The 25,138-nt window shown below is 37.5% G+C and overlaps 1 protein-coding gene and 1 long non-coding RNA gene across 3 annotated transcripts in view; one reads left to right on the top strand and one right to left on the bottom strand.

The window, feature by feature from the left end:
• Nucleotides 1-24,260, bottom strand: part of SLC12A1 (solute carrier family 12 member 1) — a 43,851-nt gene extending 19,591 nt beyond the window's left edge. Inside the window, exons 1-14 of one of the 2 annotated variants that reach the window (XM_026045753.1) lie at nucleotides 23,850-24,260; nucleotides 18,323-18,457; nucleotides 18,034-18,109; nucleotides 14,174-14,269; nucleotides 12,610-12,749; nucleotides 12,109-12,219; nucleotides 11,004-11,115; nucleotides 10,362-10,489; nucleotides 7,109-7,193; nucleotides 5,877-6,028; nucleotides 4,213-4,320; nucleotides 3,372-3,495; nucleotides 2,496-2,597; nucleotides 633-788 (exon numbers count right to left, since the gene is read on the bottom strand). In XM_026045753.1, coding sequence (XP_025901538.1) covers nucleotides 633-788; nucleotides 2,496-2,597; nucleotides 3,372-3,495; nucleotides 4,213-4,320; nucleotides 5,877-6,028; nucleotides 7,109-7,193; nucleotides 10,362-10,489; nucleotides 11,004-11,115; nucleotides 12,109-12,219; nucleotides 12,610-12,749; nucleotides 14,174-14,269; nucleotides 18,034-18,109; nucleotides 18,323-18,457; nucleotides 23,850-24,260 — 1,936 coding nt within the window. Of the gene's footprint in view, nucleotides 1-632; nucleotides 789-2,495; nucleotides 2,598-3,371; nucleotides 3,496-4,212; nucleotides 4,321-5,876; nucleotides 6,029-7,108; nucleotides 7,194-10,361; nucleotides 10,490-11,003; nucleotides 11,116-12,108; nucleotides 12,220-12,609; nucleotides 12,750-13,400; nucleotides 13,497-14,173; nucleotides 14,270-18,033; nucleotides 18,110-18,322; nucleotides 18,458-23,849 lie in introns of both variants that reach the window. The other variant, XM_026045754.1, reaches the window with a different exon arrangement.
• On the top strand, nucleotides 10,419-12,218 carry LOC112952823. Its single transcript, XR_003250471.1, has 2 exons — nucleotides 10,419-10,551; nucleotides 12,132-12,218. It is a non-coding gene; the product is annotated as an uncharacterized LOC112952823 (long non-coding RNA).
• Nucleotides 24,261-25,138: the final 878 nt, after the last annotated feature.

The raw sequence follows: 25,138 nt of genomic DNA, 5'->3' as shown, positions 1-25,138 counted from the left end.
ATAAAATAGACCTGTTAAATCACAGGCTTTTCCCTATGATCTATTACAAAGGTCAGCAATCAAGTTACGTATGAGCCAAAGCACAGTATATTCTCTCATGCTTGATAGAAGCAGATGTTTCATTCCTCATGCTTCATAATAACAGAATATGTTTGGTTTGTATAGTGCAAATACAAACATACAAATAAATCTTGTACAGTAGGCAGCAGGTTGCCATTCTGAGTGAACATTCGAATGAGCCAACTAAGAGCATGCCGAAAGTCACGTAAGGTTTTATGTGTATATGGAAAGAAGTTAGAAGTGGTACCCAATTAAAGGTCCAAATTAATCTGTGGGAATAAATTGGTGTGCTAACAGGTATAAATGAAGTTGCAGACTCTCCTTGAAGCGCATGCTGAAGAGGTAACAATACACCAGCCTATTGCCTTAATTGATATGTAAAGTGGGATTTAATGGGATTCTGTGATTCTCTAGGCTTCACCTTTAGAGAAGGTCATTGCAGAGTAGAGGAATGTCTCATTCTTTAAGTAACATATTTAGGACATTCTTTAAGATACAGCTTTAGGAAAACCTATAAAGTCCACAGTGGCTGTATATCACAAACACAAAGTAATAGCATCTTCTAACCTTACCTGGTTTCTTATATGTTACATAGATATATAAGAAGAGCTCAATGGCATAAGTGATGAGAGCTGCCCACCAGTTGATGACAAACATGACACCACAGCACAACAGGGCTCCAAAAAGTGACATCCACATGTTATAGTATCTGAATGCAGGTCTCCAACCTGTTTAAATGACAAAGGAGAAAGTTGGAGGAGCAGAAAATCAGTTGAGCAAGTGGTGATCTGCTGATTTCACACATCCAGGCCCATGTGCAATTTGCTGCAGGCGCTGTCAGCAGCGGTGGGAGGTGTATGTACAAACTCTAAGGCACTGTGGGTGTCAACAGACACTTGCACGCAATGGCTGATGCAGATTTGTACACATTGAGTGCTGGATCTTACAGACCTTTCCCTGTCGTCCTTTTCCTATTGCTTTGGCTTTGAATAGCCAACCTGTTTATATGTATTTTTGCCAAATCGGAACTCGCTAGTTCAGAACTGAAACTAAGTTTTCTTTCAGCTTCACATAATAGGCTATTATGTCCTTTGGAGGCATATGTGTAGAACTTGTTAGCAGGAGCTAAGCACTTCCTGAGAGGAGATTATATCCTAAAGTGCAGCTGTCTTTTAAACTTTGCTTGGCCTCATTGCAGAAAAAATAAAAATAAAACATTTGCAATTGACGTAAAAAGATATTATTCCTGCTGCTCTTCAGCTGTAGTACTGAATCCTTCCCCTGCTAGCAATTAAAAYGATGAAGCAAGCAGCAAGTCTCCATGGTTTGTAGGTCTCTGCCAGGTGTTCTTCAGAACAGGCTCTTCTGAGAGGGAAACCCACTGAAGATACAGGGGGAGGCTGACCAAAGCTCTCTGGGATTATTTTTATATTGAGAGAATGGGAAGGTCCTGCTGTGAAGAACTTTGCTGTCTTGCAGTTATGATAATCTATCACTCAACTGGCAGAAATTAGCTGAAGGAAATGAGAAAGGGGAAAAATGGATGGTTTTGTCTGAAATGTTAAGCAGCAGTAGTGTTGTGCCTGATGCACACACATGAGGCCTGCAGAGGTAATTTTTATGCAGCTCTGAGGCAGTGCAGAGCAGATAGGCATTTATTCAGCTGTGCAGGTAATTAGCACAAGTGCTCATCTTTTCTGCCCTCTGAACAACTGGCACCATGCAGATCTATAAGAGAAGAGTTGATGTAGGCATTTATGCAACCACTGCAAGGTTCTTCGTATTGGAAATCAAAAATGTGTTCCTCACTGCCTGGGTTGAATAATTGATTCACAGCAGTAGGAAATTGCCTTTCCTGTTGGTCCAAAGGGTGTTGCTCAGTTGATTTACTTCAGGTGTTTGGGTTCAACCCTTCATTTGTGATGATGAGGGGGATAGTTCTGCTGTGGTGAGGCCTGCACAGAGCTCTGCTGATTCTGTGTTGTTGATGGGGAGTGTCGCTTTGAGCACAGTTATTCCTCTTATTAACTTCCTGCAAATTTCAGTGCATAGTGGGGATGAGGGGCATAATGGCCCCACCACCCCACACCTTCTTACTTTATATGGCCAGCGATAGCTACATTTTTTAASCACCTATGTTGGGTGATAGTGGGAAGAAGACATCTTAGGGGGGAGCTTTCCTGCTCCAGTGTCATCTTCTGAAGTCTTTTTTTCATGTTCTACAGTTGTGTAGAATGAATACAGTGACTGCAGCTATTAGTTTTATCTTTGGGGCAAGAATAAAATGTGCCATTATATTCAATGGGAGCAGCAGACCTTAGATCACATTGCTTAGTTATTTTACAGGTATTGCAGCTTTCTTTGACAGACAGAAAAAAACTTTGCTGAGATCAGGTTGTAAAGTCAAACTTAAATCACTGGAAATACAGACTTACCTGGAGATTTTGCATATGATGCATGAAAACAGGAGAAATTAATCAGAGCATATGAAGCCAGGAAGAAATTGGAGATGATAGGAGCAATGGTGTTCAGCTCAGCTGCAAGACACACAAGTCAGACATTTGCACAAATATGTGCAAATGAAAGGTTAGATTTSATACTGTGAATCTACAGATTGGCAATTAACGCAGATCTACTGCCGATTTCAGATTTAAAAATGTATAATAGAGAAGACAGATTTCTTGAAAGATATATTGTTAAAATCTATTGCTTTGCCTTTTAAATATCAGTCTAAATTCTTTCCACTGTACTAATTTATTGACAATGTTTCACAGTTTAAATTTGAAATCTTGGGGAATAAAAAMGAAAAAGATTTTAAAATCCTCACAGTCCCAAGCTACTGCCTGTGGTGATAGTGCAGTGAGTCTGGTAGCTTGGATTTTTTACCAGCAGTGCTAGCAATTTGGAAATTGCTTTGGAGTTGGCTGTGGGGAAGGCTTGGCAGGTATTGTGTCCTTATCTCACAATTACCTCAGAGCTATATGTCATATGAACAAGAAAAACATTTTCAGAGTAGGTGACATTAACTAATTTGATCTGGTTCTAAGCATTGCCCTGTCTGAACAAAGTGAACGRGAATTGCACTTATTTGGCATTTATGAAAGTCAGGCTATCCTGGCATTAAGACATTACTACAGTCCCTAGTCTTTGGAAGAGATGGAATTGCTGGCAGCATTTTGAGGGTGCTTAGACTCATACTTGACCTGAATGGAGATTTTTTTCTTATCACAAGCAAAGAATTATATAAATACACCACATCATAAAATTTCAAAAGATCGTTATTATAGCAGGTGTTTAAATTGTATACAAACCAATCAAAATGAATGCCATAGCAATCACGAAAGTGAGAACATATCCTCTGATGGGCTCGTTGTTCTTCCCATATCCTTTGGCAAAGAAGTGGAGTGCTTTGTAGACATTATCCTTGCAAAGAGCCTGGTAGACAAATCAGAACTTTTTTTTTTTTGCATCAGAAATTCACAACAACAAGCTAGGCTTTTGCTAAACAAAAGTTAAATCCGTCTTAGTGTATTTCAAGTATGTTTACTGCTACAGAGTGCAAGCATTCCAATAAGTTGGTTCCTGATATCCTACTATATTCTTATATAGCAGCAAAACAAAACCACAGGCATTTAATTCATTGCTTAAAAAAAGTCCYCAAGAAGAATCTAAATTGGAAGAAAGTGAAGCACAAATCAGTAGCTTGCCTAAGACGTGTACGTTATCTTTCTGTCCCATGCACCCTGTTCCCTCTRTGCCCACTGCTGCTGCCCAGATCTCTTTGAGCACGTCTACCAGCGCAGGAGTGTGGTAGGCTGCTCGCTCTGGAGGGCTTCTGCAGGCTCCTGGCATCCCAGAGCTCACAGGCTGGCATTTTGTAAGGAGGTGCAAGTGATCTTGAGAGGAACCTKGAGGCTGTCTCTAACAAGCCCAGACAGATGTTACATACAGCAACACTGAGCTTTGAGCAAATGATTATTAAGGGTGATAAGCACTTCCTTTCTGAGAAGTAACATTCTATGTACCACTTTCCCGATCTCCATCCCAAATATGTAAGTGCTCTTTGAATATATGTCACATTTAGCACATGGAGTTCCAACAAATTATATGTCTTTAAAGTAAATTTTTAGGAAATTAAGATTGTTGCTTTACCTGGAAAACTTTGGGTGCACTGACAAGAGATGCAAGAGCTGATGAGAGGGTAGCAGAAAAGATGCCTGCAGTGATAAGGGGACCAAAGCCGGACACCATGCTCATCACCTTCAGAAAGCAGAAACCAAAAATGAGTAGCTTTGCACTTGGATACGTTTCTTGACTATGGACCCATTTAAGTTTCCTGTTACTTTGGTGTCTCAGCTTTTCACAGTCCTAAATTCAATTCACCACAAACCAACTGTGAGGTAAGCAAATACTATTTTTCTTCTTTTAGTGGAAAGCAGCTGGTGCTATGTCCAATTTTTACACAAATATTCAGCTGTCCACTGAGGCAATCGAGTATTCTGTAGCGTTATCCCACCACCTTTACTTGCGGTGGCTGTGAGCAACAGACTCTGCTTGGCAGATAACTAGTCAGCTTGCATCAGTAAGGCAAAATGGAAACTGCAGAAAAGAGCACCAAATAACTAAATGTGATTGGAGGCACTTTCTTTTTTTTAATTATTATTTTATGGCTTAAAAAGAAAAAGCCTGATTGTGCTGACATGACAGCAGTACCACAGTCAGTAAAGTCCAGTCCCATCAGGCTTCTGCAGACAATGAAAAGAAGGCACTGATAACTTAGCAAGCACTGGATAAGGAAGCTAAAGTGGATGGATGTGATTGCTAGATGCTTGCTAAGTGGGAAGTACTCCAGGAGAGAGGCCGGTTAATCCTGGACAGTTACTAGCTGAAGATATATCTTTTTTTTTTTYYTTTTTTTTCCGACTTTAGTCCATGAAGGATAAATTCAGGAACTGGAACTGTATTGACGGCTTTCGTGAGGTCATTGATATTAAGGGTCGCCCTGGGTCTGGACAGCCTGAGATGGGAGTGAGGATGGCAGACTGTCAAGAAAGGACGGAAAAGCCTGTGACAGGCAGCTTATTCTTTAAAGGCCATGAGCCAGCCCTGTCATTTAGCAGAGCCAGCTGGGGAAAAAAAGCAAGAGACTTTGAAAGCTACAACTGGCTAGTTAAAAAGAAACTGCAGGTGAGTGGTGAGCTCCTGTAGTAGAGTGTGAAGCAGAGGGACTGAAAAGAGGGACATCTGTGAGCTGTGGTCATGAGGCTGCAGAAGAACTGCTTTACTTTGATGCTTTGCCTAAGCTTATGTCAAAGAATAAACCTTAGAGGTAGATAGCCTCCCTCTGGTCTAGGGGAAAAGACCTCTTCGCTTTTCACTGTATTTTACGGTCAGTATTCTTGGATACCTTTCTTGTAGAAGAATTATTCTGGTTTCAGTAGTATGGCACAAACTCTTAACTGTGACTGCAGCACTCCTAAGGTGAAATCATCCCCTCGTGTAAGGAACAGTCAGATGAGTCACTTATCTGGCAGGAGTTCCTGAGGTCCCTGTTATGAACTTGAGGTTGCAGCATATATTGCTACATGATATTTGTTGAAAGAGAAAGTAAAAGCCTTAGCAGAAGGCTGGGAGGGTTCCTGGCAGGTAGTAGGAAGGTAACTGGGAATGCAGCAGACTTTTCCCTTTGATTATTTCTATAGCTTTTGGATCTTTTTAGGTAACAGTGGACATTCTGTTCTAGTTGATTGTTTTATGCTTGTTTATATTTATGCATTCATGCATTGCTTAGATTATGTATCTAATCTCATTAAAACCTGGAAATTATTCATCAGCCCATAATCACATGGCTGACTTCTGCATCTGGAAAAATCATAGCCCAGGGTGCAGGCAGATGATCCATTACAGCTCATTCCAGATACAACTGTGTCGTTGACGTTCCCAGTAGCATCTCGTACAACGCAGGAGGCTGTAGAAACAACAGTGTATTATCATTTTTCTTACTTGTRATACCAGGAGAATATTCTTACAATACTTTGATTCTTTCCATTGACATTGTTACTGCATTGAAAAGCAGCCAGCTCTAAGGCTGACATATAGGTGTTGCTTATGAGAATAGAACAATACATTAACACAGGTTTAGAAAGCAAGTGATGAATGTCTGCTTCAACTGAAACTTCAGGGGAAATTTAGATCCAAACAATGCAGTAACCTGAGCTGAAATTTGACTTGAGCTCGCTGCCTTTTGCATAAGGTACAGAGACCACAGAAGTCAAGAAAATTTGAGATTCATATCCTGTAAAAGGGAGTACTCTGAGAATATAGTGTACTGAGGTGTTTGCTTGTAATGAAGATTGCCATTTGCAGCACTATTTCTTGCAGCATTATTAATACAGAAAAAAGAACGTTCTTCTTGAACATTTATTTCTTGAACAGAGATTTATTGTACCCTTATAATCAGACTTTAATTACATGTTCCTCTAACAGAGGTAAAGCTTCACTACTGATCTCTTTTTATGATTGCATCCCTTTTGTTATCTGACATTCTAGTATTGCAGAGTAACTTGTGACCTAGCGCACCTTCTTCCAGAGAAGTAGTTGACTTCTGTCTTTGACATGTGACATACAACATATATATATTACCCCATCACTCACAAGCACTCCGTAAGGCTAGTGAAGAGTAAGCAGAAGCTATCTGAGCTTCTGGTGTGAGTTAGGAACAAGAGATCAACAGTTCTTTTAATATTTATTATACTACTGGATACCTTGTGCTAGTGGTCTTTATCATCGAATCAAATGCAAAAGTAACCTACAAGTTTTAAAGAAATCCTTTTTCTATTCTGAGCTAGACTCAAACAGAGCAAATTCCAAATAATGATTTTTTTGTTGATCTGTTTCTTTTCTTTCTTTTTCTTTTATACACTAAATATAAAACAATTATCTCACTACCTAATAAATCTATGAGGTGAATTTAATCATTCATCTGCATATCAGACTTCAAAACATTTTAACTATATTAAATATGACATGAAAGATGTTCACTACTTACCTGCACATATTGCGACTCCTATATAAGCAATAGTTGTAATGAAAATGGCCAGCATTGTTCCTTTGGGTATTGCCCCTTGGGGATCCTTAAAAAAAAAGGAGTGACCAAAAACTTCTGTTAGTTCCCAAGCTTTACCCTGCTTGCATTTGCTTACCAGCGAGCACGGCCACACTGCGATATAAAGATGGCTTTAGAGGGCAGCTTTTCTGTTTAGTTTAGTACCAGTATCTCCTGTTCCCCACAGGTAAATGGGACTGAAGCAGTTCTGGGGTGCAGTGCCCATATCTCGAACGCAGCAAAACATGAGCCCTGCAGGAGCAGTGCTTGTCTATTACAGTAGCAGGAGAGTTCTGAACTGTGTATTTTTTTGCAAGAAAAAGTTCTTTTTACTTCACAACAGCCTTTATTTTAAACTCCTAGTCATTTAATGCCTCAGCTTTTACTGAGCTAAACTGTGTGTTTTGATAGAGTGGGCCAGATGGGTGCCTGCTCATTGCTTCCAGGCCATGGGATTTTTCATTCCACATGCTGCCTTTTCCTCAGCAGCAGGTAGTAGCTGTGCAGGTAGCCGCTTTGAGACCTAAGACTACAGCCAATGCTTCCGTATTAGCTCAGCACTAATATTTCTGTGACTTCGAAAAGAGTAGGGCTTTGGTAGAAACCCTTCCTCTGTAAAGCTCTTCTGCATTAATTGCAGTTTAGGAGGCTAAGCTGTCATGCCTTTGTGGATGACTAGATACTAGATCATTAGCAGTGAGATAACTGCAGACAATCACTCTGAACAGAAGACTGCACTTTTGTGATTAGGAACTAGTAATTGTTAGCAGTGTTTTAACATCAGGATGGTTCCTTTCGCTGTTTTGACTTCAAATTTAGATGTTTCGGTGAGGCTGTATTATATTTTCTTAGATGAACTTAACACAGTATCAGCAGCATTCATGCAACTGTAGGTGAGGGTTCCAAGATCTGCAATATGTATTGTAATTTTAAAGGGAATTTTTAATATCAACCAATCTAGCAATTCAGTAAATATTTGTTTAGACTAGAAAGCAATTCTTTTGTGAAATTTCTTCTTAAATTGATTTAGTGAATTTTTTTGCTCAAATATATATGGAATAAATTCTTTACTGTAATTATTTCATGAAAAAAACACGAAATATATATTTGAAGAGTCGTATGAATCATGGATGAATAACTTAACTATGTTAATAGTTAATATCATTTTTAAACGAGGCAAAGATTTATTGAGCTGAAAAATAATTGCAAAGTCACTTCAGCTGCAAAGACCTTTTGACCTCAGATCGTGATAACTTTCCTTTATTCAGTTCTGGTGTGCATGTCTTCAGGTGCTGTTTTCATACAGCCTTATGCAGCAATGTTAAACACTAACCTTAAATGTTAAGGTTAAAGCTTCTTCACTTTTACAACTTTTAAATTCTGTTCACAATTAAACATTTATCTAATGCGATGTTACCATTTTATGACCTGCTCCAAAACCTGCTGAAGTCACTGGTAAGACTAATTCTTAGTGTCACTGAGCTTTGTAGTAGGCTGCTGCTACAGAATTACAACAGCTGCAGAAGAAAATGTGTAGGTGTTTGCAATAGATGTAAAAGAAATTTGGGGTTGCCTATTTTACACCTTTTTAATTCTTAGCTTATGTTTTAGGCTTTGGGGGACATTGATTAATTTCATTAAACCTGTCTAATGAACCTAAGCATAGTCAATAGTTAACTGCAGCCAGGAAGCATTGGCTTTGAGGCTACTAATTACCAGAGCAAAGCAATTAGAGAGGGAATGGGAGAATGGGTTCCCTTGGTCTGCTCAGATTCTTTCAAATCGCTTATGAAAGAGGCGAGGGTGCTGTGCGAGCTTGTCTTTTGCACAGACTTCCATAATGGCAAAATAATTATTTTTGTTTGATAAAAGGATGGAGATCATGTGAGACTGATTCAGTCTCAGTGAGCATAAGAACAATGTGTTTTTTAATTAAAAATGGAATTCATCACAGATTCTATTAGTAGCTGTTTCTACAAATTCATCTTTGTGCTTGAACTCCAATGCAATCTCACTTCCTGAAAACAAAGGAGCTGAATCAGGTAACTCAGTGTGAGAAAGGGAGAAACTGATTGTTGGAGCTAGTAGGATCCTGATGAACCTCTGACTGCTGTGCCAGTATGAAAATATGAGATCTTTGGTTGAATTCTTAAGGTATATTTCTGTACAATGAGTATCTATGATAAAGCCAGATAACCTCATTTGACTGGCTAGGGGTGACAGGGTGTGAGACACTTCTTTTGGGGAATATATTTGATTTTTGGTACTAGGTTTTGACAGCTGAGGAATTATAGTTGTCCCATGGCCCACCACAAGTGCATATCTGAATTTCTTATAATACTACAAAGTAGTAGACATGGAGCAATGCAATGGAGACATTTTACCAAATGCTTTAGTGAATGTGGAGGTTAATTTATCTTTAAATACTCTTTGAATTAAACACACTGGGAAAAGCCATGAAAACTAGAGGGCACTCGGTTAAAACTAAAACCCTGTCTGTAATTTATAGATTGTTTAAATACTAGAAGCATCTCATGAAACTTCCATACTGCAAGATGAGCCCTTGACAGCATGGGAAGCCAGACATTTGGGAATCCCTTCCTTTCTCCTCAGGTTTCTTTCTTTTGTTAACAGCTGCAAACCTGCAGCTTTTCTTTTGAGCAGTGGCAGTGATAGGGTATTGAAACATGTTTACCTTCTTTAAATGCTCTGTTTATTCTGCCCTTACTATGACCCTGCACAGGAGGAAAAAAAAAAAAAAAACTTTCCCTATTTTTTTTTTTTTTTTTTTTTTTTTTTTTAGTGCCAACATGAATTTTAGAAGTGTATTTTTGGGGGTGATACAGGAGATTTGGCAAAAGAAGAGCCAAAAGAAAAGAAGAGCTATATAGGTAATTCCTCTAAATAACAGGCAGCTAATGAGCTATTAATTTTATATTATTGCAGATTACTAAAACATTCTTTTAAATGATATAACACCAAATCTGAATGTAGAAAACTGTGTAAATAATCATACTGTAGTAAAAGAGACAAGATAAAACTGATGTTTTCAAATAAAAAAAAAGTACTTAACAGCAAGAGTGTTGCTTTCCAAAATTAGCCATGAGTTAATACTGAATACAATGTTGATTAATAATTTGTTTTCTTGTTCTTTCTCACCCTGTAACTAGTATTACAAAGTTAAAGAAATGCATACTTCCAGATCTCCTGAGATATTGGCTCCTGCAAGAATGCCAGTGGCAGCTGGGAAGAAAATGGCAAACACCGAGAAAAATCCTTCTCCATCTCTGAAAGCTGGTCCAAAGTTCTCTGCGAATATTGATGCTGAAAATACAGATGAAAATGGAACATGCCACCAGGATTTGATTCCAAAATTACTTAATGAAGTAGGTGAATAAGCTAGTCTATCTCATCATGGACGACTGGCTTTGAATGTCTCATATTATAAGGAAAATGAATTTGATTTCTCAGTCTGGTCCCCAGTAGTATGTGCCTGTCTGCATATCAGAGCTGCAGATCCATATTGAAGTGACAGGAGTGTCACTATAGCACTTGCACATAGCTCAGTGCAAAAGTCTGCCTGTGCTCTGCCAGTATATGAAGTACTCAAGCTGCTGCTAACCATGCCGTCAGCCTCAGCAGCAGAGAGAAACTCAAAGACTGAATAAATTCAGTCCCTTGAAACAGATGTTAAAAAAGACTTTGGCTCCTGTGCTTTACAAGGTTATTTAAATTTGGAAGATCATGTTCTTGGGACCTTTTTCAGTGGGATCCTCAGCTCATTATGAGGCCAAGAAGTGTGTGAGCTTCTTATTGTGTAATAGACAGCAGTACTTACCTTGGTAATTAAAAAAGCCTCTTGCCTTCTTTTCATTGTTGGTAGGAATGACTGTCCCAATGAAGAAGTTTGCAATGGCAACGAGTAAAACAACTAGAAGWATAACTTGAGCCTGTTAATAGAAACAGAAAGATATTACTGATTGGTTTATTTTGCAATGATTGTGGAGGTGGTTATATACTTGGTGATTCATAGGTGCTCCTTCTTTGTTAWGACAGATGACGTTTCTACAGTTCTACAAAACACCAGGAAGCAAGATAGCTGAAAAGACATCCTGCTATCAGCTCATGACCATAGCAAACAGTTTTTACTAGGAAGATTTATGAAAGATGTAGTTACCATTTAATTTTATGCTAGTTTCCTTTACAGGAAAAAGGAAAATGAAACAGCTAATGCATAATGCATGTCAAGTATGAAGCATTTTATATTGTTAAATAATTTGTTTAGTTGGGGTGGATTGTCGCTTCAGGGGTTATAATATCTAGTTGGCTTTCTGACCTCTTTTACAAATGGTTCTAACTTTCCATCAGAGCAGAATATAAAAATTGAGTTGCTATTCTGGACTAGATTTTGGCAGTTGCCTTCCATTCTCTAAAATATTTCCAGTTCTCTATTTTTTCCAATAGGATAATAGAGATTTGAACTTTTGTACAGGTGAAAGAATAGCAGAAATCATTAGAGATTAAGGAATGAATAGTGAATAGAGCTGTTTGCTGGGCTGAGTTTGAGAGAGTACAGTAGTAAGACTGGTTTTTGCTATTGTTTATTTTGCCAAACTGCATCAAAAATAAGGGCCTGCATCAAAATAACTGCATGAAAAATAAGGAGCATTTACCCAAGGCTCTAACTGGTGCCATGAATTATAAAAACTCAAACCATTTGTGGAGCACAGACTTCCTCTTCCCTCTTCAGTGTATGTTCAAGAAAGCCCATGGAGTTATTTTGCTTTCATTGAATATAATGGTTAAATTGCTATTGCTTAAAAAAAAAAAAAAAAACCTAAAGCTGAGGGCTTCTGAAAATTGCAGGTGTTGTATAACATTCCTCATGTTCAAACCTTGTAAAGTAGTTCTACATCCTGCTTGCTTACATATTAAAGGTTTACCTTTGCTTCCCATTCCATGCCAGCGACAGAGATGCCGAGAAGACATACAACAGTTATGGTGCCTATTATTCTGATGTCATTGGACTCATCTACCATGATTGTATCACTCTCCTGAAAAGGGTAAGAAATGTTATTAGGACCAGTCTGTTTTAACGAGCTGGAGGTATCAAGTTGAAATAGAAAAGAGTGAGTTGTCAGAACTTGCTCAGTTTCAGAGGCATATAAGCCCAAGATTTTGTATTACATGTTAGCCTTTTGTCGCTAGGTGGTTTATATGACTGTTTAGGGATTTATTTCCTTTTATAATTTTGAGGCTGTCGTTGAAATGTTTGAAAAATTATCATAAAAGAGAGGTAAGAGAGAAGCACTCTGTGGCMTTTTTTAGAAAGGCCTGATTCCCTGCTAATGATGTCCCTGAATCCTCAGAGAAAAAAAAAATCAACATTTAAATATAAAAATAATCTCCAGTTTAATTATGAACTGCAAATTATCTGCATTTACCTTAAGAAGTTCTACGACTGTTTCAGCAAATCCAACTACATACATGGCGACTGCCACTGCATTTGCAAAGGCAAAGATCAGTCCTATAGATCCACCAAACTCTGGGCCCAGACTTCTTGAAATAAGATAGTAAGCTCCACCTGCAGACATAAATGACTTTGATTCAGCACAATTTAAGATGCTCAGTTGCAGCTTGTGTAACTCACATAACGATAGCACAGGAGTCTCTGCTTTTTGCCTRGTAAATGCAATAAAGGTTTTCCTTATTAATGCTAAAGAATAAATACAGCAAACTGATAAGGAAAATGCTTTGTAGTGGTTCTGCCTTCAGAACCTTTTCTAAACATCTTTCAGTCTTTTTACTATATTCTAGTGTGCAAAATTGGACCTTTAAATAATCCTGATACAGTAGCAGAGAAAAGCTCACCCCTAGACAAGCTCTACTTACTTGGATCCATCCCAATGTTAGCATGAAAAATCATGTTGTATGATATAAAGAGGTACTATATATTGATAAAGCTTCTGCAAAGTGATGCAGTGAATCTTTAATCTTGCTTTGCWTATTCCCATAAATGAAGTATATTGCTTTGTCAATTATTTTACCTTGTTTCACTGGGATGAAGTACTTGTCAGGACACTAAATGCTTATTGTCAGGAAGCATTTAAGATTATATACATTTAAATTTATGGTGGGCCCAGTGAGAAAGAGCACCCCCAAATTTTATTTAGTTATTCTTTCCTAATTGAGATCTGCAGATTTTTGTACTTTTCATGAAGTCATACTCACTTACCTCCTCTCACTACTCCATTAGTGCAAATGGCAGACATGGAGATACCTGTTAATGTTGTTACTACTACACTCAGACCAATAACTATGACTCCGAGACCTGAAAGATCCGAAAAAGAAAGTACATTCAAGTGTATTCAAGTACCTGCTCTGCTTAAATGATGTAATAAGAACTTGCTGTTTTCCACAGAGGCTAGAACAGACCAGACATGCCTTCAAGGCCCTGAAATGCACTAGAATTTTTCTTTATAAAATACCTGACATGAGCTTTGGTTTTCCAGCAAAAATGTTTACTCATCTTCCAAGGAGTAGCTGAAATATAAAATATTTTAAGAAGAATGATACAGGAAGGTATTTGATGCATAACAGCTGGTATCACCTGTCTTTAAAATAAAAGGAAGTGATGCTTCATATTCAGTTTGTCCAAGGACATCCAACCTGAAATGCTCTGAATAAGAATGACCTGCTGAAAGGTAAGAACAGAAGTCAGTGAAAAGCCAGAAGCTGTTCCTCAATCAGCATTAGGCAGGAACATCTGAAATGTACTTTACAGACTGAACTGAAATCTGGGATTTGTTAAAAGTGACAACTCAAGTATGCTGTAAATTGTGATTAGGGTTGGTGAGAATTGTTACCTTCTCCTTCCTTTAGATGTATCGTTTGGTTTATCGTCCTTCTTGCTATTATAGAGATCAAGACCTCTGGTTTGCCTCATATGAAAATAGTACATAAAAATCTTTCTGAGCTTGAGAGCATTATTAACCCTAAAGATTTTACCTCCACGGACAAACCCATTAGTTGCTATTGCAGAAGTTGACAACCCAGTAATTGAGGTTACCATCGTGGCGAGAAGAATTATGATTACTCCAAGACCTGTCAGTAATAAGAAGATAAAACATTTTACTTATGTTCCATGATTCCCACAAATCACTCTCTCTTTAAATTAAATTTTCAGTCGAGAATCAGAGCTGTAAACTGAAAGATGGTTTGTTGACCACTTGCAGTTGCAGAATGTTTCCAATGAGACCATATCACAGTAGTAAATTATTTTCATCAGTCTTCAAGCAGTGATGTTGTCTGATAGGAATAGCCTAGCCAGAAGCTCTGATAGTATTCAGATACACACGCATGCACGCACGTGTTCATGTCCAATGCAGACCTTCCAAACTGGAATTTTGTCCATTGCTTCTGTTACATTCTCTGGCACTGTGAGAAGAGTTTGGCTGTGTAGTTTCAGAATACTTTCTTGTTGCAAGTCAAGTGAAGAAATAATGTGACATTTTCTCTCAACTTTATTGTTTCTATTCCCACTTATGGCTATGAGAGAGGAATAAATAAATAAAACAAGCTGAAACAATTACAGTTTGATACCAAACACTGAATCGGTTCTTAGCTTTATCTGCACTTGCAGAACATTTATCCAGCTCAGTGTTTTTTCACTCCAATAGTTCTCTTGTTCCAATAAGGTAAGTAGGTTTTCAATGAGGAACAGAAGATTATACGTTGCCTGGAGCAATATTTATGACACTGACCACGGCTCATCCAAATTGAAACTTGGATCCTGCAACTGACAACCAGCTAGAGGTACTACAAACATATTGATTTATCTGCTCTATTTCCACCTTCTGCCTCTCAGATCAGATTCCCAACTTCATTTCATACTGGATGATTATAGACATCCAATCTCTGAATGAATGTTCTTCGCTGCTTAAGTTATAGCCGTGTTATCACAGTCCTTTAACATAGAGCAATGTAATGCAGGAGATATAAATGATATATAACACTGTGTAGGATATTTAAAGCCTCTAATAAATTGTATTTATCCTATTGATTTGTGAGCTTTTATTATAAGGAGTCACGCACCTATTTTATATGCAGTTCTGTATAAAAAGTCGGAATGGTTGTTCCTTTTGGTCAGATACCATTACATGCCTCATAGAAAGATCTTGTTGAACTCTGCAAATTGTGTGCCCGAGAAGTGGTTAASTGTGACTTTTAATCAGCTGTTAACTTTCAAACTGAGTAGATAAGGCACATTATTCTTGGAGTGGTTTTGAAATGACTGGGCAAATCCATGTAAATTCTGAAGAGTTTTTTTCCTGGCTATTCTACTATATTCACAAATCATTTTGTCAAAGTGCATGTGCCAAATAGGGTCAGATATTTTGCTATAACTCTTATCTGCTTGGAAAGGCTTTATTGTTAATGTTAAGATGGTAACATTCAGCAAGAAAAGTGAATAAATGAAGTAATCCAACCGAAACATTATTATATTATAGTACAACTGTGATATTTAGGGCCAGGTTTTCAGTTAGCATTAACTTGCTAGCTTGGTCTTTTCTTCTGCCTTTGACTAAGCATTTCAGGTATGTGTATATATATTCCAAGTATATGTGTGTATGTATATATTTTTTCCAGGTGTGTATATGTATGTGTACATATACACATTTTAGAGAGTTGCCAAATGTTGACTGCAAATACCAGACTGGGTTTGGACCTGGAACCATGTTAGGGGCAGACTGTCCTCTTGTGCAGCTGATATGAATAGAGTGCCTTGTTGGCATGTTGTTTTCCACCTTTATTAGCTTGTACCCAAGACAGGCCACTTATTTCCTTTTTCCTAATAGGTTTTCTCTCTTTGGCCTTCCAATGATGAGGATATAAATGATGCCCAGATCGTGATTTAACTGACTCATTTTATTTCTGTGTTAGTAGCAGGACCCAGTGAAATCCCCAAGCCTTGGAGATGATGAGTTTCCCTTCCGATTCTCTTTAACCAGCTTGCCTGGTGACATAAAGCTCATTGCTTACAAGACATTCGGGAAACACATTTGGAGATTATTTGAACTGAATTTGATTTCTTATTTCAAAAGTAAGACTAACCTGCTTATATAAGACATGCAATTTTAAAAAGCAGCAGCAGAACAATAAACCCTAAGAAAGGAAGGTCTGCTTATCAATGAATTAAAATGGTAGAATTAAATGTGAAAGCAGAATGGCTATAACTGATGTTAGTGCAAATTAATGTTAGAATCTGATTAAAGTTTAGATTGAAGCCCAGGCATATGGCTGCTAAGTAAGTTGTGCTAAAATGAATTACTCTTGCCTATGGCTGTTCTCACACTTCAAAACAAAGTAATACTTCTTGATGATCTCAATAAGTTACTAAACTGCCCTTAAAAACTAATTTTGCATGAAACCCCAGAGCAAAGTCTTGGCAATATTAAGATGCAGAATTTTCATGGCAAGGCATATACTTATGAGTGCCCTGGGCTGTACGTTCTCATTTGGTATGCATCATAAAACCAGCAAGCACCCCTTTGTCAGGCACAGTGCTAATGCCACGCATGGAGCACTGCAAAAACAGGCAAAGTTCTTCCGCTGAGTTCAGGAACTTTTCTGGTTTTTTTCACCTCTGTGGGTTTGTGAGTGTTTTTTTTTTTTTTTTTTTTTTTTCTTAATCAGCATTTTCTTTTTCTTTTTATAAAACCAAGTCTCACTCAAGTAAAACTTCTGTGACATCACTATATTTTGCTGGAAACGAAATTTCAGGCATGCAAAATTTTGGAGGTATCTCCATTCAGTGTTTCTTTTAAGCCAATAATAAGGAAATTCACTCCTGATCTGAGCATAGAGTTTTATGCAAGATCAGTAGTGTTAAGGTCAGAGGCCAGAGTTTGCAGTCCAGCTCATGCATGCCTACTTAAATTTCTGAAGGGCAAACTGAGGTGTTTGCTGTCAGCCCTTTCAATTTCTGCCTTTTATGACACTAACACGTCCTGTGCCAGTCAAAGATGGCCAATGCCCTTTTCATTCTGGGCACTTAGAAATGTGTGATACAGAGTAATGTTGCCATCAGTAGCTATTCTCAAAAAGTAATTGCACTGTCCGACTACTGAAATGCTGCACCTTACTTCTGGTAGGGTTTCTAGCCGGCAGTGCTGTGAGCACTTTCTGCTCTCACTGTTTTCACTGTTGTCTCTCCGTAACAGGCTAGACAGAGCCCTGGGGTTTGAGTTTTCACACTGATTTCATTGGGAGCTGGGGTAATTAATAGGCACAGTGAAAGAGCAAAGATACAACATTATGAAATGTACTTAGTTAATTTATATGAAAGCTGTAACAGAGTTACGTGGTGTTTTAGAGTATGCTAGTAGTTGTGCTATAGTTAAAAATAACTAAGTCCTGATGAGACCTCCCTGCAGTTCTGTTTTCATTTATGCAGACAAGTGTGAAGAAGTGTTGTTTTCAATATGTAGATGATAAGGTTTGGAATTCACAGATAAGCCTTGTGTGAGCTCCTAAAGGTTAACTCTGTATGGTCGTATTAGAAATTGGCCCGAGTTATGAAGTATACAGTTGTTAGAGAATCTAAATACAAATTTCACCAAAGCTTAGAAATATTCAGATGTGATGATTATATGCATAGTTAACAGATCTGTGCCTCTAAGGAGTAATTTGGCTGGGAGTCTGGAAAATTCCAGTAGTTTGGAAGTAGTCTTTACCCTGGCAAACATTTGAAAAACATAATTTGGTTCAACATGCAAGTGTGCATCTCAGATTATATATTAATTGTGATAATGTATAGTTTGTCCTCTTTATCCCTTTCAGTACTGAAAATATCATAAGATACATACCAATTCCTGCTTGACCTACGATCCAGGAAAGTCGAATAAAAAGCATCACACCCCAGATATTGAGCATGCATCTTACCTATGTTTTAAAGAAATAATGCTGTATCAGTATAACATGGAAAATAGTGTTAACAGTGAGAAGGATAATAATTTGCAAATGTTAAAAAGCACCCCAGGCATTCCATAAGTCATCTCTTTCCTCTCTTGTGTCTTACAAGACCTTCGTATTACAAAACTATCCTTAATTTTTATTTTCTTTTAGTTTGTTTTTAAATGCAGATAATTTTCTCACCAGCACACCCTTCACCCATCCGAACTTTACGAATCCTGTTTTGTTTTCTTCTTCCTTGCTGCCTGCTGTGTCTTCTCCAGCAGTGCCTTCTCCATTAGCCACTCTCTCAACAGAGCTGGTGTTCACAGCTACGTTCTGCAGGATCACACAGAAAACAAAAAGGGGTTTGTGCCAAGCAGATGACACCTGCCTGCATGAGAGAGACGTGAAATAAAGGAACTCTAAAGAATACTGGGTTTTACTGTCTCTGGACTAAAGTACAATGTTCTGCTCACAGCAGCTATCAGCAGGTRAGCTTGGTAACTGCAAGAAAATGTGAAAGAATCATTTAAGCTGAGGAAATATATCATTATCTCATGCTAATATATTTTTAGTTTAAACCATATGCAACATAACATGATATGTTGATAGATTAGAATACCTAATCTGTAAGTTATGGGAAGAACTCTGCTATTTTCTATTGGATAAAGTATAAACATTATTGTAGCAGCAAATGGGTGACATTCTTGAAAGTGGTCAGAGAAATACTGTTGAAACATGGTACATAATGCATTAAATAGTTAATCCTTTCAGTGGTTTAGCAGGCTGTAATACAATCATAGCAGGTAGGATTAAATATTGGCAAGTTAGTGATGTGACCTTATGCCAAAGGCAAAGATAATTAGTGCCTGTATTGTCTCATCTGCACCGACTATTCACACTCACCTAGAAAAGGGCCAGAATCAGTATCCTAGAATTTTGGAAAATCCATGTGTATTTATAGATTTATGTCCATAAATCTGTATTTTATTGCTTTCGTTTTTCTACCTCAGAATCTTTGAGGCTTTAGCTCCATGATGTATTTCTTGCGGTTTGAATAGGAATTGGGTACTTTGACACAATAAATACTGTGTCAATAAATTCAGATCAGATGATAAGATTTTTAATGTAGATGTCTAATTTCCCCTTAGGTTCCACTTGATGTCTATTGCCTTTTTGGGTTTTTTTTGTCCCAAATATAAATAGGAGCATAAGATCTTTTGAGGACCTGTAACTTTGAGCTCCTGACTTGGGAACTTTTGACAATTCTCACTCTAAAAATGGTATATTTATTCAAAGTACAGTCAATTATTGAATTAACTTAAGGAGGATTAACAACCAGAAAAATAAGACTTTCTTGTTTGCAAACACAGTGGTAGGAGTTTCACAGACAAAAAAATAAAAATGCTTAGACTTTGTACTTGAAACAAGTTGTTTCCTATGTACTTTAAATTAATGTGTGCTTGCCCATGTCATTATCATAAATTATGACCTTAAACCTTCCATAAATGCATTTGAAATTGGTGCTCTTTAGCAAATGACTGGTTATTTGCCAAGCCGCTGTACCTGTTTGCGCGTTAAGGATGTGAAATAAAAATGACAGGGTATTTTGGAAAGCTACCAAAATTGAAAGTTAGCTGCTTAATTTTTCCCTCCTTTCTTTGTTGCAGAAGAATTTAGCCTTTGGGGCTAAAGATAAGCTCATCAAGTCTCTGTAACAAGTGTGGAGAACAACAGCCAAGATGAGGAAAGGTTAGATGATTTCTTATGTAAGGTAAATATTAAGCCTAACTAATTATCACCAGCCATCAGCTGTGAAATAACACTTAGACTACTTTTGTCGTATTTAATTGGCATTTTGTGACTTAGTATGTGCAAAAAATGGCACATTTTGCTAAAGATGACACACATTTGAATACAGCGGTGTAGGAAATGACTTTTGAAATTCCTTTCAGCCTGCTTCACATTCTGACACTTTAAAAATTACATATTTAAAAAATATTAGATATTCATATTTTTCTTCTAGCCTAGCATCAAAACAACACTTGGGAACACTTACATGACTAACACTTACTTAGATATCTGGAGTCAAACATATGTCACTTCTTATCAGAGTCTGGCAATGGGCTCTGACAGAGCAGTTGTCTTCAATAATTTGGGTTTCAAAAAAAGGGAAGGAGGAGGATTGCTTGTGATAAAATGCAGTAAGTTCAGATTTTAGCGTTAAGGAATAAAAGGGGGGGGGAAAAAGCATCTCTTCACGGGTGGGTCTTGGGCTACTAGTCTAATCCCCCCACACTCCATGCAGCCTTTCACTTCCATCTTGGTGGTGGCTAGAGAGCCTGCAGTGCCCTGCTACGTGGGCCCCTCATTCAGCTGCACATGCTGCAGAAGACTTTTACCTCCCCTAGAAACTGTTAGGAGTTCTATCTGTTCAGACTGTCTAAATGTCGTGCTTTACTGAGCTACTATTTGGTGATCACTCATTTATTCTTCAGAATATCCAAAATGCTTTTCTTTGAATCTTAATGTGATACATTTCAGGAAGATCTTGAAACACTTAGCAAATATCAGTAGATGAGATTTTACAGAATCTTTCTCAGGTCTAACTAAGTATTGAAACCTGCAGTTTACAGACCAGGAAATTTAAGCTCAGAAATTTAAGACAGAGCACTTGGAGCGCCACAGAGCACTTGGAGATACATATGTGGTGTATTTAGACAGTACCTGGCAGCTCCTGCACTGTTGCAGGAGCTAAATCAGTGTGAGGCTATGTCTGTTCTTTTTAACCTGCTAGCTGCTGTATTCCTTCTAACTCAGGAACTACCCTGTTCAGTATTAACCTGGAAACCCACAAAGCTTTATGTTGTGATCCAAAGACCTGAGTGATTTGTCCAAGGTCAAAGAGTGAGTCCATGGGACAGCCAGGAGTGGAATCCAGACGGACTCATGGCTGGTTGTATCTTCCAGCGCCTCGGTCAGCGCCTTCCAGACCAGGGCTGTAACCCACTTAAGAGCATATAAGGAAGCAGTCTGGGAACAGCTGAGTTAGATGATGGTCTTGTCTGCTTTGTAATACAGTCGGTCTGTGAAACCTGATGATAAAGGAGGGAAGTAATTTTCTTGGCTTATTCTAGGAGGAAAACTGCCTGCTTTTTTTTCCTGCTGTAGGTTAAAGTCATACCAAATCATAGACAATTCATCTGATTTTATTGAAGCAAACAAAACAAAAGTGCTTGCTTAAATTATGTGCACAACTGCAATAATAATAATAATTGTTAAAACTGAGAATCTCTTAATATGCTTATGTTCAGTACAGGTTTGTTCAGTATGAGTTCAAAGCTAAAACACACTGGTGTTTTCCTCTCTCTGGCTTCCACTAGTGTAAATTATTTCTATAATAAGTTTCTTTTGGGTATGGAAGTGTGTTTAGTCCCTTGAGTAGCAGTTTACACACCTGCAAATGAGTAGGGTTACTAAGTTAAAGTTCTTCCCTTCACATCTGTTTTACATTCATTTAGGGAAATCTAAATGGTCACCCAGGGATCTTATTTCTCCTTTCTCTTTAAGCCATTTTTCCAGATCTGCAGAGACCATAATTTAAATAAGTAAGGCCCAAGCCAGGAAGATTTCCTAATCAGGTCCCAAGGAATCAGGTGCTGATTTTCCTAATGGTTATTTTTGTTCCTTGATTTCACTAGTTTGTATTAATCCTGCTTAGAACAGGTGAATCTCTAGAGAACTACTGGGGTTTGAACAAGGTCTGGACCAGCATCCAGAAACCAGATACTTGTCCAAATTATTCACCCCTTAAAACTGAGTTCAGCCATGTAAAACTGAGTGGAATGGCAATGAGAACATTGTTTCTCTGGAGACTTCTCATTTCACTATTGCTTGACACAGAAAAAAAAAATAGGGTTTTTTTTTTTGGTTGGTTGGTTTGTTGTGATTGTTTGGGGAGTTTTTTTTTTTTTTTTCTGCACCTTGACACTCTTACTTTGAGCTTAAATATAGAGGTGATTCCTCTTTCCAAGCTAGCTCTCACAGGACCAATTAAAAACCTCAGAAGTTTTGATTTTAATTATCTCTAAAAGTGGGTGTATCCTGTCTCTTCTCTGCTTTTTATAGAGAACACATTACTGTGACTTAAGGAGAAAGAATCTAATTTTATCAAAGCCAATTGAGTATTAAATTGTTCCAGTAATGTTTGTCAGTAGGTTTTTAAATAGTTTAAAAACTCTGTGTTTCAAGGAGCTTAATCTAGTTGTCCTTGTCCTCCAAATACTCTCATTTCAGTTTTCCACAGTTATTTCACATGGAGAGAACTCATTCCTCCATATATAGGGAAATTAAGCCTTAAAAGATTCTTAGATAGGTAGATTTTGAAGAGGCCATAGCACAGAACTTAGTGAAAGTCTACTATTTGAGAGTTAATACTATCAGCTTCTCAGATTTTCTCATGAAATGTGTGAGTGTGCGAACTCCAAATGTACCTCAGAAATGTTTTTTTATTCTTGCAAAAGTAGCTGTGCAGAGTAACAAAAGCATGGATTTTCATGGCAAAGGGCATATTTTGATATTGGTGTTTCATTATTCATTTACTGAAGTTCCCCCTCCATTAAAGATGAAACAAACAGGAAGAGTCTGCTGAGGGGAATAGTGAAGAGTTCACTCAGTAGTAAGCTGCTACATTGTGCTAACCAAACATAGATCCATATTATCCTCAGAAGGGGAGATGAAAAACTGAGCCCTAAGAAGTCTTTCAAAGGCAGTTTAGGCAACTGTATCCGATCCATTAGTTCTCTTTTTAAACTTGTTTTGCATGGATATAGTCCCATCATCTGTTATCTGAGCAATGTCTAAATGGTTCTTATGGATGACATATTCAAAGAAAATTTAAAAATGTGGCTCTTCGGGTTCTCCAGAATCATTGGTATAATGAGCATGAATCTATTCGCTCAACACCTAAAAGGGGTTCTTTTCTGTTTTTCAAATATCAAATATTTTCCACCTAAAATCTCTTGTTCTGGAATCTTTTCTGCTGTTTTAATGCTTTTGTTACTGCAATAAACAGATAATGCTTTGTATTTCTGACTAGTTGAAAGTGCGTCTATTATACATTATAACTCTTTTTTTTAGTGTCTGTGGATATATATTTTAATGAATACAGCAGAGGAGTATTTGAAACTTAGTTAAGAACTGATGTTAGATTCAAATTCAGAAAAATATGAATCTGATAATTTGATTAAACTGTGAATTGATATTCATAATCTGTCCTGCTATCTGAAGTGAAACAGAAATGTAATAGTTTTATACTTTTAGTCAAGAATAGCCGTGTTTGCTAATCAAATACATTACTATCAGCCTTTAATAATAATCTTTGCTTAAGCAAGGTGCGCAGAAGAAAACATACTGGAGCTAGCAAAGGAAATATGCTCTCCTACTCTGGAGGTCTTCAAAACCCGCCTGGATGCCACCCTGTGCCACATGCTCTAGGTGTGCCTGCTTGAGCAGGAAGGTTGGACTAGATGATCTGTAGAGGTCCCTTCCAACCTTAAATATTCTGAAATATTCTGAAATATTCTGAAATATTCTGAAATATGGTAAGTGATTAGCTATACTTTTTCTCTGTAGCAAGGTCCATGAATTTAAGGACTTTCACATATTAATAAACAGAATTAACAGTCTGGAAATTAAACAGAATTTTGTATTTTTCCTTTTCACTTACCTTTGCCAGTTGTTCATGAATTTCTAATAAGCTTGGTCTGTTGAGCTTATTTCCACTGACGCTGCCAGTGTTTCTATAGTAATCAATTTTAGGAACTGGATCCATGGTGTTATGGCCAAAAGTTTGCAGATAATACATATTACTGTGAGTATCATAGGGATGTAAGCTAGCTTCTGTTTTCTCTCCATTTTGAAGGAAGCTGTCAAACAATTCTCTCTTTTCTGGTCTGTAGCTGATTTTCAGTCTGTTATGTGCTTCCTCTGTGAAGGATGTTTCTTCATAATGTGGTGGGTCAGAGCACACATTCTCTTGGGATGTTTCATTGTTGTCATGGCTTTCATTAATTATGTTAACTTGAAACCGATTTGCATTTGGATCCAAGAATAAGTTTGGAGAATTATTCATTGACATCTTCAGGGATGTTCTGGGCTTAGGTTACTCTTCTGTGGCTGCAACTTGTGCTACCCTAGTTACAGCAAAAGGGCTAATGTTGTGTCTGAAGTCTTGGCTCTTAGATTAACAAAGATTTTAGAATATTTTCTTGAAAGCAGTCTTCCTACTGCAGTCTTCCTACTGCTATCCTCTGTGGTTCTGCTATCAAAAAAATATAAATAAAACATGTCTATTAACTTGCATAGTTAGGCAAATCTTCCACTGCAACCCCCTTGCAAAATCCCCACAAGGTAGCTTATGATTTGCTGCATAAACAATAGATAATTCAAAGACCGATTTTGCGGGGATTTTTCCATACATCAAAAATGGGCTTTGGATCCTATTCCAAGCATTTGAAATTATATATCAAATCTAGCATTTCTCTTAATTATGTAATGTGAAACTGATGGTAGTGAAAGTGTAGGCAGTACAATACAAGGGATGCAACATAGACTCTATTGATACCCATATACTGCTTTTTTTCCTCCCTTTGGAGTATTATGATAGTATGTATATATCTCCCATAGTCTAATAGCAATGAATATGAAAATATGAAAAGTTTGAGTCAAACTTATTTTTGCAACTCCAAATTTGAAGTTTTCAATAGTTACAGGATGGTAGACAATTTATGAGCATAGCATGAGACAATTTATGGGCAATGAGACCATTAAAGCATAGCAAATCATTCATTTTAGTTCTAAATACAATTAATGCCATAAGGATTAAATAAGCAACTGAAAAAAAATATATGATGGCATTGTGTTTGCTGAACTGTAAGGGATTAAGTAAATGATTATGTCCAAATGACTGTGGCAGAGTGGTAATTACTGAAACATATTAAGAATATGTCCTAGGCA

The sequence above is a fragment of the Nothoprocta perdicaria genome, unplaced genomic scaffold (assembly GCF_003342845.1).
Source record: "Nothoprocta perdicaria isolate Ctin4 unplaced genomic scaffold, notPer1 scaffold_41, whole genome shotgun sequence".
NCBI lineage: Eukaryota > Metazoa > Chordata > Aves > Tinamiformes > Tinamidae > Nothoprocta > Nothoprocta perdicaria.
This window is presented reverse-complemented; position numbering and strand designations above follow the sequence as displayed.